The sequence below is a fragment of the Neofelis nebulosa genome, chromosome 9 (assembly GCF_028018385.1).
Source record: "Neofelis nebulosa isolate mNeoNeb1 chromosome 9, mNeoNeb1.pri, whole genome shotgun sequence".
Classification (NCBI taxonomy): domain Eukaryota; kingdom Metazoa; phylum Chordata; class Mammalia; order Carnivora; family Felidae; genus Neofelis; species Neofelis nebulosa.
Genome location: NC_080790.1, coordinates 36,935,700 through 36,952,628, shown reverse-complemented (window position 1 = coordinate 36,952,628; position 16,929 = coordinate 36,935,700). Strand labels below are relative to the sequence as shown.

Below are 16,929 nucleotides of genomic sequence, written 5' to 3'. Positions count from 1 at the left end.
CAAGAGCCACAGGCTCCACCGACTGAGCCAGGACATTTTTTTAAATGTTTTATTTATTTTTTGAGAGAGAGAGAGAGAGAGAGAGAGTGAGCAGGGGAGGGACAGAGAGAGGGAGACAGAACCCGAAGCAGGCTCCAGGCTCTGAGCTATCAGCACAGAGCCCAACGTGGGCTCAAACTGACACAGGGCTTGAACCCATGAACCTTGAGATCATGGCCTGAGCTGAAGTCAGATGCTCAACTGACTGAGCCACCTGGGCACCCCACAAAGGACATGATTAAAAAAGTAAAAAGACAATCTATAGAATGGGAGAAAATATTTACAGATCGCATATGTGATAAAGATTTAATATCCAGAATATATAAACTACTCCTGCAAATCAACAACAAAAAGACAAGCTCAGTTTAAAACGGCACAAAGGACCTGAATAGACATTGCTCCAAAGAAGATATACAAGTGGTCAATAAGCACATGAAAAGATGTTCAGCATCATTCGTTAGGGAAATGCAAATCAAAACCACAGTGACGAAGGGTTTGGCCTTGGCAACCAAGGAGAGATGTGGTTTGAGATTCCACCCTGGATCAGTGTCATGGCCATGTGCTTGCTCATCCCCGGCATAGCCACTGCACACATCCACACGTTCGCTAACAGGGGAAAGGGAAAAAAGGCTTTCCAGATTTTCATATCAGTGAAGTTTGATGGAAAGAGGCACATCTCTGGAGTTAATTGTTACTATGTGTCAAAGCGTTTGGAGACTATCAATCAAGGAAGCATTTTCCTTTTTTTTTTCTTTAATGTCTATTTATTGCTTTTGAGAGAGAGGGAGTGTGTGAGCAGGGTGGGGTAAAAGAGAGGAAGAGAGAGAATCCCAGATGTGGGGCTTGAACTCACAAACCATGAGATCATGACCTGAACCGAAATCAAGAGTTCGACGCTTAACCAGCAGAACCACCCAGGTGCCCCTGGGTGGAAGGAAGTATTTTCCTGATTGATGTAAAATAACTCAGTTATGCTCATCTACCCTTCTAGAAGGTCATGCACTGTATTACTGTAGTGCATAATAAAAACCACTGGTGTACCAATGTTCATTGCAGCCTTCTTAACAGCTAGAAGATGGAATCAAACCAAACATGCATCGAGAGATGTCTAGATAAAGATAACTTGGTATTGACACACAACGGACTATTATCCAGCCTTACAAAAGAAGGAAGGACTGACACATGCTACAACATGGATGACCTTGGATATGTTGTGCTAAGTGAAAAGAGCCAGACACAAGAGGACAGATTTCGTGTGCTTCCACTCAGCCGAGGTACCTAGAACAGGAAAGTTCATAGAGACAGAAAGGAAAATGGGCACGAGGGACCTGGGAGCGCTAGAACGGGGAGTTACTCTTAAAGGGCACGGAGTTTCTGTTTGAGGTAATGAAAACGTTTTGGAAATAGACAACGGTAATGGTTGCATAACGTTGCGAAAGTCCTGAAAGCCCCTGAGTTGTACACTTTTAGAAAGATTGAGAGATGGGGCGCCTGGGTGGCTCAGTTGGTTGAGCGTCCGACTTGAGCTCAGGTCATGATCTCTCTCTTCCTGGGTTCGAGCCCCGTGTTCGGCTCTGTGCTGACAGCTCAGAGCCTGGAGCCAGCTTCGGATTCTGTGTCTCCCTCTCTCTCCGCTCCTCCCCTGCTTGTGCACTTTCTCTCTCTCTCTCTCTCTCTCTCACTTTCTCTGTCTCTCAAAAATAACTAACTAACTAACTAAATAAATAAATAAATAAATAAATAAAAGATTGAGAGAAATATGTAGGTTATAGTCTCATCACAGATCATCAGGAACATGGTGGGATGAACCACTGGCCTTTGCAGTCCCCCGATTGTCCCCAAGCCTCATTCCTCACAAGTGTGGGTGACGGCATTCCAGAGTGGAGTGCCTCAGCTTCTGCCACGGAGGTGCCCCTGAGATCCAGATGACCAGGGCGAGGCTGAGACAGAGGCTCCGCAGGGACCTGTCCTGGGATGTGGACAGTGTGTTAGCTGTAGATGTTCCTCAGGCAAAATGGAACGGCCATGCACGTTTCCAGAAAATCCATTGGCCACTGGTGTGCCATCAGACGTGTCTCAGGTAGAGAAAGTCCTTCAGGTGCAAAATATTCACTCTTTTAGAGGAAATATAGTCCATTGATTGACTAGTAAGAAAGAAACACTCTCGGGGAGCCTGGGTGGCTCAGTCGGTTAAGCGTCTGACTTTGGCTCAGGTCATGATCTCATGGGGCTCGTGAGTTCGAGCCCTGCATCAGGCTCTCTGCTGTCAGCCCGTCAGCACAGAGCCCGCTGCGGATCCTCTGTCCCCCTCTCTCTCTGTCCTTCCCCGCTGGCACTCTGTCTCTCTCAAAAATAAATAAATCATAAAAAAAAAAAGATAAAGGAACAAAGAATGCAGTGGCAGGTGATGAGGGGATCTGGGAATTGGGGGTGGCGTAGCGGGAGACCAGGACTGCGCCAGAGGGCTGGGAAAGCAGGAAGTACAATCACTGCCTCGCGGATGAGCCCATCTGCCCCGCTGATCTTCCTTCCTGCTTTAGTCACTGCAGATACCACCCCCAGTGAGGGCCTTCGAGCCAGGGCTAGGTCACACCCCCTTCTGTAAGTGGCCCAGGACAGGGAGAGAAGGGCTTGCTTCCCAGACTTCCCTGCTGGAGGGTGGCCTACAAGACCATTCTCCCATCCACATCAAATGCACTGGGGAGATGTCATCCCTTAAAAGGGAACTGGGGGCCAACAGGTAGCAGGAACCAAGGAGGCACAGCCCAAAGCCCTATCCTTCCGTGAAATCCACGCCCCTCCTGGATGAACCTCCAACCCCTCCCAGATTCAAGGGTCAGGACCCACACAAGGCTCTGTGACCGTCTCCTCCCCAGGAATCTCAGGGGTATGTTTGTGCATTGGGAGTGGCCGTGCCAGACAGAAAATTCGTGGCTTTTTAACTTTGGCTGCACAACCTGAGGTCCCTGGGCTGTCCCATGAAAAAAAGAAAAAAACGGCGATCCCACTGCCTAACTCTCAAGATCTTGGCCACTCCAAAAGGAAGCAGCTCCAGGCCCACCGCTGGAGGGGGACATGTCCCCAGGGCAAAGGACCCCTCTGGGAGAGACTGGTGAAGTCTGGTGATGTCACCCCCTTCTCCCCATGCAGCTGATCCCGGGGAGACAGAAGTGACTCCTTGGAATGAATGGCAAGTACGACCTGTTCCTGGTCTCAGCAATCTGCAATGTTTGCACCGACGCCAGGCCAGAGGCAGGGCGGGAAGCCAGGACGGGGGTCAGGGCCCAGCTGGCACAGAAGGACGCAGGGGGCCAGGGTGGCTGGGGTGGGGGACGCAGGCGGGCTCGGGCTGCCGCAGCAGGGGCTGAGATCAGTCACACAGGGAAACGTCCCGGAGGAGGGGTCAGGCGGGGCAGGCGATCTGAAAAGGGAAAAGAAACAGGCTGACTCCACGCCAGGCCTGTCACCAGCAGAAACGTGCCAAGCCTGGAACGTTTCCCATTTAACAGATGAGAAAGTGGCCAGAGCTTCCATCTTCCCCAGGGCGGGGCGCGCAGCCAGTGAGTGGCAGAGCCGGGGGTCCAAGCCCCAGTCCCTCCTGGTCACATGGAACCAGCAAGGAAGATACGAATGGACGGTTGTGGATGGTGGCGATGACCTGATGAAGGACGGTGTTGGGATTCAAAGGAGGAGAGGCCTTGCTGGGAATTGCAATTGAGGGCTGGGTCTTACAACCCTAGGGGAGCGGGGCGTGGGAGGGAGGAGGTTGGGGGGGGGGGGCCAGGCTTTTATCTCTTCCTTTTCCTGTCTCCTTCTACAATGACTGACTGACCACCACTTCAAAGTGACATTGGAACTTCCACCCCTGGACACAGCAGGTGACACCTCCTGGGAACCTTGCAGGCCAGTTCACGGCTTGCAGCTGTTCCTCAGGCAGAAGGGTGGCCCTGAGGGCGCTGTCACAGGGGCAAGAAAGGTGGTGCACGTGGACCGGACCTCAGCAGAGAGTTTCCTAAAGGTCCGTGTGCCCAGTGCCGAATGCCATCCCTTCCACTGCAAACCCGCTCTTTTGGTCTCCTGGATCCAATTCCAATGTGTTGTGGGGCGCAGGGGTGCTTGCTACACAACGCCGAGCAATGCTCAGACAACACCAGGGTGCCGCACCAGACTCCCCCTTACGCACGCACGCACGCGCACGCATGCACTCACTTCAGACACCAATCCAAAATCCAGGCTGTTACCTGTGCTTCCTATGGGCTGTAAATCAGAGGTTCCTAAGACCCCAGCTCGGGTTGGATTCATTTGCTAAAGAAGCTCACAGACCTTAGGGAAACATTTTGCTTCCTAGATTACTCGCTTACGATGAAAAGACACAACTCAGGAACAGCCAGAGGGGAGAGATGTGAGGTGCTGGGACAGGGCTCCGAGCCTTCATGACCTCTCCGGGGGTACCACCCAAACTGTTTCCGCCACCTGAGAAGCTGTCTGAACCCAGTCCTCTTGGGATTTTGTGAAGGTTTCATCACACAGGCGCGAGTGTCTAAATCATTGGCCATTGGCAATGGATTCAAACTCCAGCCCCTCTCCCCTCCCTGGAGGGGGGCAGAGACTGAAATTTCCAACCTTCCGATCACCCGGTTGGTTCTCCTGGCAACCAACTTCCAATGGCTAGGTTACCTAAAAGCTTTCCAGCAGTCCCCTCATTAACATAACAAAGACACCTTTATCACTCTTATCAGGGAAATTCCAAGGGTTTAGGAGCTCTGGGCCTGGAACAAGGTCTAAGAGGAAAATACATTTATTATAAATCAGGACAGCACACTTTCCCAGCACATCCCCCTGCCGTCCAGCTGTGCCCACCCAGTGGGTGGAGGCAGGCAGGGAATGCGGGCAGTGGGTCCGAGGGAGGTACCTGTGATTGGTCCTGCTGCCCCTTGCCAGCACCTGAGTCAGGAGCAAACCCATCCTGAGCTTGTCCTCTGCAAAAGCACTGGCTGCAATTTGCAGAGAACATTTTCCTGCGATCTCCAGCCGGTCCTGGACTCTCTCTTGCACTGATGCTCCCCTTGGTCTCTGATAACTGAAATCATGCAACGGTGAAGGTAGTTCTGAGCGATGTTATACAGGACCTCAGGCCAGATTGGAGTACACGAACTAACATCTATTAAAGATCAATCGGTATTTTCTCCCTTGCCTTCTCAGCTCACTGTTTAAAACAAAAACTGAATTAGAACAAAAATGTTGATACAGTAGCTACTAATAAGAGTTAGGCAGTTATCTTATCTTGGGGAACTTGCTGAACTCTTCCCAGGACTGTCCCAGGAATCTCCTCGATCCCATGTAACAGATGAGTAAAGTGAGGCTCAGAAAGGGGAGGTGAGCTGCGCAGCCCACACTGCTGAAACAGCAGCACAGGGCAATGAACCTGCAGTGTTGGCCCCCCAACCCATATGCTCTATTTCACCTGCATAGGGTGAATGCTACCGCCTCCCTCCAGCCCCCCATCCCCGATCCCGGTGGTCTCTCTAATTAGGAAAGATTTTTCAAGTGAGAATAATCAGGACTACTAGGGATATACTTAACTGTCAGGCCCCACCCTTGCCTATTAATATCCTATTATTCCCGGAGCTCCCAGCATTGCAGCTCAGTGCTCTGCTGGCATTAGCTAAATGTGTGTGGCACAGCTATTGCTTCCAGGACAGTCTTCAAAAGAGGATTATGATCCGTTTACCTGGTTCCTTAGTTGGCTGTAGGGTTAAAAGTCGTCAACACCAAATACTTATGTGCAATGTTTTTGTCGAGCAGTTTTGTCCTATTTGGAGTGGGATGGGGAAAGGAGAAACATATAGAAAGTTAAAGTGAAAACCCAGTGTTACATTGTCAATTTTAAGCAATAAGGAAATATCCTGGGGGTGGGGGGTGAGGGGGGGAGAGTCACTTCTGATGTTACCAATATAATGTTAATGTTAATGTAATGTTACTAATGTTGATGTCGCTAATGGAGCATTATCCCTATTAACATCGGGAAAGTGTTTAGCTGTCCTCAGGGTACAGGGTGCTCCCTAAAACCTGCAGGTGCCTGGTTGTGGCCAGTTTTGGGTTGTAACCGCTAATTAAGCTCAGCTTATTCAGAAACAGGCTGCCTTCGTGATCAAGGGGAAGCGGCTCCACGCTCCTGGTACAAGAGGCCCTCCCTGTGGGTCCAGGACCCTTGGTCTTTGCACTTAGCTGCCAGCCACGCTCTGTTTCGGTGCTCAGCTCTTCTGGACAAGCCTGGTCTCCACCCGACCCAAACCAGATCAGATTTAAGGATTAAGGTTCCCACAGTTTAGCCCTATGAGCACAGTTAAATAATGATAATAATGAATCTACAACGACCAACCAACATCAAAAGACCTAAGTGTGAACTATGCTAAAGGAAACTGGCCTTTGATAACCTATCAGGGAGAGCAGATGGGGGGTAACGCATTGAGCACTAGGTCTCAGGACAGACCCTCTGAGGCCACTGTAGTTTGGGATCTGGGAGTGACCCCAGGAGCTCCTCCCACAGAGAGGTTCTCAGAGAACCTCAGAGAACTCAGAGCCTCCTTGGCGGTGATCCTCGGGCTTCCCTGGGGTCGACTCGGACACTTCAACACGGCTGCTGTGCTGGGGAACGCACCCCAGACTTAAGAGGTGGCTGGGGCTGACAGCGCCGGGCCACCTGCTTGGCAGAGGCGGGAGGGGAGGCCTGGCCAGGCCCCCTGCAACCACCCCCTAGCACTGGCTCAGATGAGAGTGGACCAGAGTTGCCTGCAAGTCCCAAGTCACTTCTGTTAAAACCCAAACCTGGCAGTCACTGTTCTCAGCTGCCACAATCCTCAGGAACACTGGGAGGACATTCCTTCCTCGGACCTTATGAAGGTGGGCACAGCCTCCCCCCCAAGACCCGGGGTGCCTCCAGGCTCCAAAGGGTTCTAGAACCTGCCCCGTGGCCCCCATCACACGCTACCCCAGGGACCTCGAGTAGAAAGCTCCGTTCTTTGCCTGTGCGGTGCAGTTGGGATAATTTGTAATACATTCCTTTTTGCTCTTCATCAACTTCAAATGTATCAAGATGTCCTGAGGGCAAAAGAACCGATTTAACTCTCTGATTAGAAGGAATGCTCTTGGCCTAACGCCTCACTCATTTTGAAATACTGACATTAACCGGGAAAATCACTCAAGCTCTCTTGTTACTTCCTGTGCTTAATTAAGTGGCTCTGCAGGTGACTCACCCTTTTATTTTTCAGAATGACATCAGACTTATTTTCCATTTTAATAGCCTGGTTACTTCATTGATTTTTTAAAATCCAATTTCACTTTCTAGTGCAATTTTTTATGTTTTTTTTTCCCCCTCCACCCCAGGAAATGTTAACTCCCATAGTGGCTAAACTCCAACAATTACAAATGCCTCAGTTTTGTTTTGTTTTGTTTTGTTTTGTTTTTTAATTAGTCCCGGGTCCAAAATCAGAATTTGAAGAAGGAATTAGAGGTATAGTCTTTACATGCTAATCACCTAAATAATTTCACAAAGTGTTGGAGTTTTTAATATAATTAACTATCGGTGCTTTGCCCGAGAGGGGTCCCCACATCCTGCAGGTGGTGTTGGGGTCCCTGCAAAAAGCCCCACCCACAGAAGTCACCTCTGGCTCTCAGGTCCCTCCTGGCCCAATGAAATCTTCACTCTGGTCACTTTCCCCCATCGATTCAAGGAGGGTGATTTGAGCTCCTTCACTATTGATCAGGAGGCTGTTTAACATTTATTAATCTGGAGGTTAATTGTCATTGTTGTTTGGTAAAGCCCGTTGTTTGAGGGAAGACAGGAGATTTTCTCCATATAACACAGTTTGGACTCACAGTCTTTAGAATGTCCTGCTCTTAGAATGTCCTGGGTCCTCTGAAGAACTGAGATTACTTCTAGACTAATGTCTCATTTGAAGCAACGCGGCATCATGATGAAACACGTCATGGTCTGTCCCTTCAGAAAGTTCTTTCTAACCCGTCAGCGGTGATCAGAAAACCTGAGCTGGATCCCTGCACTTGACTAGCTGATGATCACCCAGGAAGGCAGCTAGTCCACAGAGACACCCATGACAAGAAGTGACGGATGGCAGTGGGACAGGGAGAGAGGGGCCCAGGTGGTAGGGAATGACGTCTAGATAACAGCACCCACATTGCTATCAACTTTCATAGCTTTCTAGAACCCAGCTCCATGTTTCTGCTTCCACTGGGTTCCATGTGTGGATGATCCCCCATGTCCCTAGAGCCTCGAACCCAGAGACAGATTGCCAGCCCCTTTACTGACATCCCACAAAAACTCTTCAAAAGACATTCGTGTATGTAATAGACTTTACTGAACGGTGGGTGGGGGTGCCTGGCTCATAGAAGGTAAACAAAGGTTTATCGGAGGACTCCGTCGAAGGACTCCAAACTGAACATTGGAGTAGACGTCTTTGTTCTTTTTTAAAAAATGTTTATTTATTTATTTTGAGAAGGGGAAAGGGGCAGAGAGAGAGGATCCCGAGCAGGCTCTGAGCTGTCAGCACAGAGCCAGACTGGGGGCTGGATCTCACGAACTGTGAGATCATGACCTGAGCCGAAGTCAAGAGCCGGATGTTGAACTGACTGAACCACCCAAGCGCCCCATAGACACCTTTGTTCTTAGGCATCTCCAGGCTTCACCCTTGAGGATCTTACTCTGGGGACTTCATCCTGCAACATGGCCCTCCCTGCCGGGGCCACCGAATGACCTGAGTTTACTCCTCATGGGTCCCGATTAATCCCCACACTTTTCCAGTCATGCCTGCTGGGACGATGCGCCCTATCATCCCATTCGTCCACCCCAATTATTCCGGGGGTGTCTGGGGTGGGGGTCACCCATACCCTCGTCGCCAGGACATGAGGAGGGTGGAGTGGCTGGATGGGAAGGAGGAGGTGGGTTTCTCAGAACACCGCCCCACCTTGGACCAGTGTTTCTGCCATGGCTACCTCTCCCTGGCCGTTTTGCCAAGCTGCGCCCGGTCCGGTGTGCGTGTGGGGAGGACCCGCATCAGCCACCGATGCCGCCTTCCCTGCCCTCCGCCACAACCCAAGCCACATCCCTCCCTGATTTCCAAAACCCGTGACCACTGTCAGAGGGCCACGTTGGGGGCACTCCCGCGTCTTCTACCTTCCCAGAGGTTCCGCACAACATAGAAACATTAAAAAAAAAAAAAGAAAATGTTGCAGAGAACGCTCCTGCCGTTAGCCCTACCTCCTTCCTGAGTTTTCCGCTGTGGGGCACGTATTACCATAGGACGCAGGGGGCTGAGGGACAAGTAAGAGCCAGACCTGCTCTACCCAGGTCCATCCCCAGTGATCCTTCCTCCCCGGCCCCCTTGCTCGGCTTCACTCTCCCCCACGACCTAGACCTTTGTCGCTCTTGTGCCCCAACTCCCAGGTCGTCCCTCTACCACCTGTCAGCTGCAGCCTCTTTGGATTATCCGCTCTGTGCTGTTGCCTGGCCTTGCCTTTCCCCCACCTGTTCACCCAGTGAATTCTCCCAGACCGTCTGCAGAGTCGTCCCTGCAGACATCAGTGCCCAGGAGAAGTCTTGGTGATTGCACATCCAACCCACCACCTCCAGCTTCACACAACTGGCCACAGAGCTCATGCCAAGGGTACGTCCTTCATGGCCCTTTGGACTCAGAAGCTGCTATTGATTCTACTGGCCGGATGCATGCCTTTCCTTTGAAGTGTTTGCGTAGCGAGCCGGCGTGCGGGCTGTCGGCAGTGATACAATGAATTGTTCATGGGTTCCAGCTCTCCTGTGCGTCTGCGGGTCCGTAGTGAGGATCCCAACTGAGTCAGGACAGGGCCGGGGGCGTTCACTCCCACTCGCCCTCCCAGACCATCCCTACCCCTTCCCCCGTGCGAGGCAGCCACAGATTCACGTCCCACCCCTGCCTCTTCTTAACTGTGTGCTCTTCAGTGAGTTGCTTAGCCTGTCTGAGCCTTCGTTTCCTCAAGCATTGAGTGGGGTGATAATTTCTTCTTCCATCCATCGAAGTTTCATCCACAGACTGGCCACTGGCTGCGGCTCCTTCACCCCCTCAACCTTGGGACCCTGATGTGCCTTCCTGGGCTCTGGAGCTCCTCCCGACAACATCCTCCACAGCCAGCAAGGCCACCATCGTGGGGAGAACAGCCGCCTCCAGGGGAGTGGGAGACCAAGAGAACCACGTGAGTTTAGACTCTTACCAGTCACACAGCTAGTTGGAGATTGTGCTCAAAGCATTTCAGGATGGATTCAGCATTCAGTGTACATACACATTTTTATTGAGCGCATATTATGTGCCAGGCACTGTGTTGGAGCTAAAGATACAGTCGAGCATAAAATAGCCTGTTCCTTGCCCTTCCAGAGCACACAGTCTGTTACAGCAGCAAAAACTAAACAAATAAACAGGAATTAAATTCTGCACAGCAGTAAGAGAACGGGGGCTGGCTCAGGGGAAGTTTCTCCCAGGAGGTGGTGTTTAAGGGTGAGTAGTGTTGGCCACCAGGGAAAGCAAAGGAGTGTCTCTGGGGCGGGAACAGCTTGCACAAAGGCCCTGAAGAAGGGCTGGAGGCTGGAGCAGGGGAGAAGGGCAGGGTGGTAAGAGAGGAGATGTCATTGAGGTCCCTCTGTAGGCTGGGAAGGAGTTTGCATTTTATGCGATGTGTTGTCGGGCACCCCTGGTGGGTCTGCTGATGGGGTGATGTGGTCTGACCTGCATTTTGTTTTGTTTTGTTTTAATGTTTGTTTATTTTTGAGAGAGCGAGAGCATGAGCAAGAGACAGGAGGAGGGCACGCGGGGGGCGGGGGGGGGGGGGTGAGGCAGAGGATTTGAAGCCAGTTCTGCACTGAGAGTGCAGAGCCTGACACGGGATTCGAACCTAGGAGCCGTGAGGTCACGACCTGAGCCGAAGTCAGACGCTTAACCGACAGAGCCACCCAGGTGCCCCTACTGAAAAATGCACCTGCATTTTATAAAGGGCACCTGGACTGCTGGGCTGACTGGAGGGAGAGACAGGGGAGTTGGCAGATTGGCAGGAGAAGCTTGCAGAGGCAGGCAAAGGTGGTGCCCTGGGGCCCAGCACACAGGCAGCGGGCTTCTCCAGCCTCAGTTTCCTCTGTGTGACAGGGAACACTCTCGCCTCCTAGCACTGTTGTTAGGGTGACACATTCGCAAGGGGCCTGGCGCCCTGCCTGGCCTGAGTGAACGCTGTTGTTCCTTCCCACGAGACCCTCCCTCTCACTTTTAGTAGGAATTTTCTAAGGACCCAGCAAACCCAGACTTTAGACATCACCTTTCCCTTTTGTGTTAAGATGGAAAGAAGTCCTCCACTTTAACAGGGTCAAGTGTACCCATCTTTCATCCCTTGGTTTATGCTTCTTGTGCCTCACTTAAGAAGTCCTTCCTTCCTCACTATGGGGTCTTAAAGATATTTCCGTTATGGTTGGAAAGCTTCGTTTTTACGTTTCGGTCTTACATTCGTGTGGATCTGTGTGAAGCCTGGCTCCCTACTGCTTGGCTGTGTGACTTTGAGCAAATTGGGTGCCCAGTGTCCCCACCTGGCCGCTGAGAAGGTTACATTAGGTCATCTCTGAGGCTTCAACCCGTGACCAGAGATACGCCCGTTGGGCGTGATGAAATCACGGCACAGATTTCCTCGTGCCCTGCAAAAATGCAGCCATACTGCCAAGGTATTGGCCGCCCTGCCCACTCCGCTGTTCACAAAACAAAGCACCTTGTCAAAGCAGGTTTCCCAAGGCCCACTTCCTGGCCAGAATTTCACTGTGACATTTTAGTTACGTGTTATGTCCCAGGCTGAGGAGGGAAGGGGAAGCCTCCAAAACTGGAGTTGTGATGGAAACCATATATCCAGCTATACTGGTATCTTTAGAAACTCCCACCTGCAGGATGGCTAAGCCCTGCGGGTCGGTGCGCATCCGGGTGGAAACATGTCTCAGGAAGTGAATGGCCGCCTATAAAAACAAACATACACACAAACCCCCAGTCTGCAGTCATGACGATACAGAAGGTGGAGGACACTCTGTCATGCGACTTGGGGCTGACCCTGCCCGGTGGTAACAACATGTGGGAGGAGTTCTTGAAGACCCCCCAGTCGGGGGAAGGTCGGATAGAGAGGAGGTGATGTTCCCAGGGGGGTGGTACAGATAGGGAAGCTCAGCCCAGGCTCATCTGAGGAAAAGTGTGTGCAGATGACCATCATCAGGGGAAGGAAGATGCGGTGTCTTGTAGGACACAAGGGTGGAAGAGACTGGGAGGATGTTGGGAACGAAAGCCTTCTATCCATAGGGTTCCAAGTCTTGCAAGGCAGAGGCCAGCTGTCCCTGTCCCGTGGCAAATTCCTGAGAAGAGAGAACCTGATTGACTTGAGGTCTGTGATGGTTAATCTTTTGTCAACTGGATGGGGCCATGGAGTGCCCAAATGTTGGCTCAAACATTATTCTGTGTAGGGTGTTTCCACAAGGGTGTTTTGGGATGAATTTAACCTTTAAATGGATAGATAGAGTAAAATGCATTGTTCTTCTTCATGTGGGTGGGCCTCATCCAATCAGCTGAAGGCATGAATAGAAGAAAAAGGCTGACTTTTCTTGAGGAAGAAGGAATTCTTACTTGATCGCTTTTGAGCTGAGACATTGGTCTTTTCCTGCCTTCAGACTCTAGCTGAAACATCAGCTTTTCTTGGGTCTTGTGGCTGCTGGCTTTGACTCTGGAACTCAGGTTAGTACAATACCTTTGACTCCCTTGGGCCTCCAGCTTGCCAACGACAGTTCTTGGGAATTCTGCACCTTCATAATTATGTGAGCCACTTTGTGTGTCTGCCGTGTGTGTGTGTGTGTGTGTGTGTACAATCTCCACACTCCATAAGCCTAGTGGTTCAGCCCTTGGACAGTCCTTAAGCCTTTGTATGTCAAGACCTCGCCCAAGGCTTGCCTGTGGACAATGCTCAAGTGTGGCTTTTGAATTAGTGGGGACTGAAGTGGCAGCCAGCACATGAAGCCAGAGGATCCCGAGGCACTCTGACTAGCAATGTCAGAAAGGGTCTGCCCCTCAGCTATCCCCCACCCCCAATGGTACACATGCAGAAGCTGCACCAGTCACCCTTGAGTTAAGTTCCAGCAACTTGGTGTCCCAGGGCCCCAGGCAGGTTGTGTGGCGTCGGGAGGGGACTACCCCGCCCCCACCCCCCACCCCCCCAGACAGTGCAGGACTCCAGGGCAGGCTTCCTCCGAGCCTGGCATCTGGGCATGTTGTTGCACTTCCAAATGGTTTTAAAACTTGTAGGAACCAAGGGGCCGCGCCAGGACTGGGACTTTCTCTTTCATGGAAGACTGACCTGTGGATGAGTAACACCAGCCGAACCCCAGGGCAGCGTCCGTCAGCAGCGGGCGAACCCCAGCGAGCCACGGCTCGTCCTGCACCGACCCTGGACCGCAGTGTTCCCTCTACAGCTCCTTGTTCAGAGCCCAGCGCCACCCGAACCGCAGTAGGGGAAGGTGTGAGCAGGAGACAAGTGCACTCTGCACTCCTGCCCGGCCTGCCCCTCTGAAGAGAGCCACAGCAGTCCCACCCCAGGCCCCAGGGAGCCCCTCAGCCTGGAGCCCTTCTGCTTTGGGGCCTCCCTCAGGCTGTCTCCTCTTACGGGAGTCTGCCTCTTTCTCCCATCAGTGTGTCTGCGCCTTCAGTGAATTGCTGAACGATGGACAGCTGGTGGCACGTGGGTCGTGCATTTGCTGTCTCTGATCTCACAGTTCCGGATGTCCTTGGACTCCATCTACCATACCGGAGTCTGTACGGGAGTCGGGTGGACCCTAACCCAGCAGCTGGGATCTTAAGGAGAAAGCAGACCCAGGAACGCATGCGCAAACACACACACACACGCACACGCGCAAACACACACAGAGTCGTGGGAAGACAGAAGCAGAGACTGGAGTGGCGTGGCCATAAGCCGAGGTCTGCTGGGAGCCACCAGAAGCTGGAAGAGGCAAAGGGGGACCCCCATTAGGGCCTTCAGAGAGACATCACACCCTCGCCCACACCCCCATTTCAGACTTCTGGCCTCCAGAACTGTGAGAGAATAAATTTCTGTTGTGTAGTCCCTCAGGTTTTGGTTATCGTGTGAACATGGTGCAGTTGCGGACAACAGCCTAGCTCTTAGCGGCACCTCTGCCTCCCTTGCCCCTTTCAGTCTGGACCTTTCCTCCCCCCCCGCCACTGCCTGGCTGGGGGACTCCCAGAACCACCTCTAGAGACCAGCCTAAAATCCACTAGCTAATCACTCCAGACTCGGGTCGGGATCCATTTCCAGTTTTGCACGTGAAACTCTTCTCATATCCACGTCCCGGCTGCGGTGTTTCCCAGAGCGCGGTGGGGATGGTGACCAGCAAGATGGCGGCAGGCGGCGGGTGCCTGATTTTAACGGTCGTACGTGGTTTTAAGGAGAGTTGGGAAAAGCGAAACTTGAACATGGAATGCATGATCTCATGAACATTATTGCTTAGGATGAGGTTAGGTAGAAAACGAGTTAATTTAAAGTTGATGTGAAGAGAATAATAAGTAAATGTGGGACATATTGGCACGTGAATTGCTGAGATATGGGCAGTGGAAGAAACAGCATTGTTTGGGAGAAAGACAATTCTGGGTTCAGATTCTGTTTTTCCTACTGGTGTTGGGACCCAGTGGCAATTGCTGAATCTTTTACCTCAGATTTCTCTTCTTCTTCTTCTTCCTTTTTAATATTTATTTATTTTTGAGAGAGAGAGAGAGAGAGAGAGAGAGAGAGAGAGAGAGAGAGAGAGAGCATGAGCAGAGGAGGGGCAGAGAGAGAGAGAGGGAGACAGAGAATCTGAAGCAGGCTTGATGCGGGCAAGAACTGTGAGATCATGACCTGAGCCGAAGTCGGACACTTAACCGACCAAGCCACCCAGGCGCCCCTCAGATTTCTCTTCTGCACAGAGCATCGTACGGCCTTAATTGAAGGTTTTCTGAGAAAGATTAGGACAAAAGGTGAACGAGAATGTGCTTTGCATGGTACCCAACATATGGGGATGCCCAGCGAATGGGGTGTCCCTGCTGCAATGCCCAGCAGGTCTCCCACTCATGGTCCACACCACCCCCACCCTGCTGTGCCCAGAACCCTGTGTCTGGATCGAAGAAAGCAGCAGGCTTGTCCTGGTGAGAATGCAGAGGCCCTGTCATATGGCCTGGGCAACCAGAGCAAGGTATGTGGGTACCTTGGGATAAGGGACAGCTCTCCTTAGCCCCTACCTCCTCGATCACCTTTATTCCTGGAGGCATCACGCTAAAACCACACTTTCGCTGTTGGAGCTTTGGGATAAACACATCTTAGGTCACCCTGGTGGTGAGCAGGGGAGAGGGACACCAGTTGCCTTATGAGGCTGTGCTGGATCATGCTGTCTGGAAAGTTCTGGAAGGGAACTTCTTGCCTAGACAGTGCTGGAAAGATCCATGAGGAACATCTTATCCCGAGGCCCGAGTGCAGTGTCTACAGGGCTTCCAGCTTGCCTTTGGTGCAGAAAAACACGTAGATGCTCCATCCCAGAGCCACAGGGGCCCTGGCAATGTTGCATCGCACAGGGACACGTCTCGGATTCCCAGGCCCACTTCCAAGGTCTCTTGTAAATGCCAGGCCCTAGACACATGCTGCGGGGACGCTTGCAAGGCCTCCCCAGTCTCCAGGGTGCCTCCTGCACTATCAGTTACTGAAGATGTTTTTAACTGACTTGAAATTAACTCATTTTGTGTGTGTGTGTGTGTGTGTGTGTGTGCCATAACGTTGCCTCGTCCAAGTAATACTATCATTACAATATTACAATTAGGGGCTTTGTTTGATGTATCTGTGATATTTGTGTGACAAGTGTCTCATATTGATTCATGTGCTATATATTTATTTATTTTGGTAAAATATACAATATACATAACCTGCGATTTACCGTTTTAATCATTTTTAAGTGTACAGTTTAAGGCCCACAATTTCTAGTTCGTTTTTTTTTAACTTTTTTTTTTTTGGAGTCTATTTCTGTTTTTGTCATCTTTATACCCATCGTGGGGCTCAAAGTCACAACCTCAAGATCAAGAGTCACAAGCTCTTCTGACTGAGCCAGACAGGCACCCTTCTAGCTAATTTTAAAATGCTGATATTGGGGGGGCGGGGCGCACCTGGGTGGCTCAGTCGGTTGGGCGTCCGACTTCGGCTCAGGTCATGATCTCGCAGTTCGTGAGTTCGAGCCCCGTGTTGGGCTCTGTGCTGACAGCTCGGAGCCTGGAGCCTGCTTCGGATTCTGTGTCTCCCTCTCTCTCTGCTCCTCCCCACCTCGCACTCTGTCTCTATCTCAAAAACGAATAAACATTAAAAAAAAATTTTTAATAAAAAAATAATAAAATGCTGATACTGAGGGAGGCTTGGACAGGTTGAGAAACCTCACCTCTGCTCACAGGTACCTTAAGGGTATAGATGGAGACTTGAAATGAACCCAGCTGCCTTGATTCCAAAACTGTATTTGTCATGATGACAGTAACCAGGGGGACACCAGCAGCCACAGCCACAGTTAACATTTACGGAGCCTTTACTATGTGCCAGGCGTTGTTCTAAGAACTTTAAACTTTATATGTGCTTATAATCTCATAAGTATATACCTAGACACTCAAATATATATGTCATTTACATTTACACATGTAATGCCATATATGTGAGCGTGTATATGTCTCTATGTACATACAGAAAACCTCATTTAATCCTTAGGTCCAGCCCTGTGAGGTGGGTACTGTTTTCATCCCATTTTACAGATAAGGAAACGGA

General features: G+C 51.1%; 1 protein-coding gene across 1 annotated transcript in view; it reads left to right on the top strand.

Annotated features, from left to right (window-relative positions):
* Positions 1–557: 557 nt before the first annotated feature.
* Positions 558–16,929, top strand: part of LOC131486300 (NADH dehydrogenase [ubiquinone] 1 alpha subcomplex subunit 1-like) — a 55,866-nt gene continuing 39,494 nt past the window's right edge. The window contains exon 1 of the mRNA XM_058686386.1: positions 558–771. Within this exon, the coding sequence (XP_058542369.1) occupies positions 558–771 (214 nt within the window). The remainder of the gene's footprint in view (positions 772–16,929) is intronic.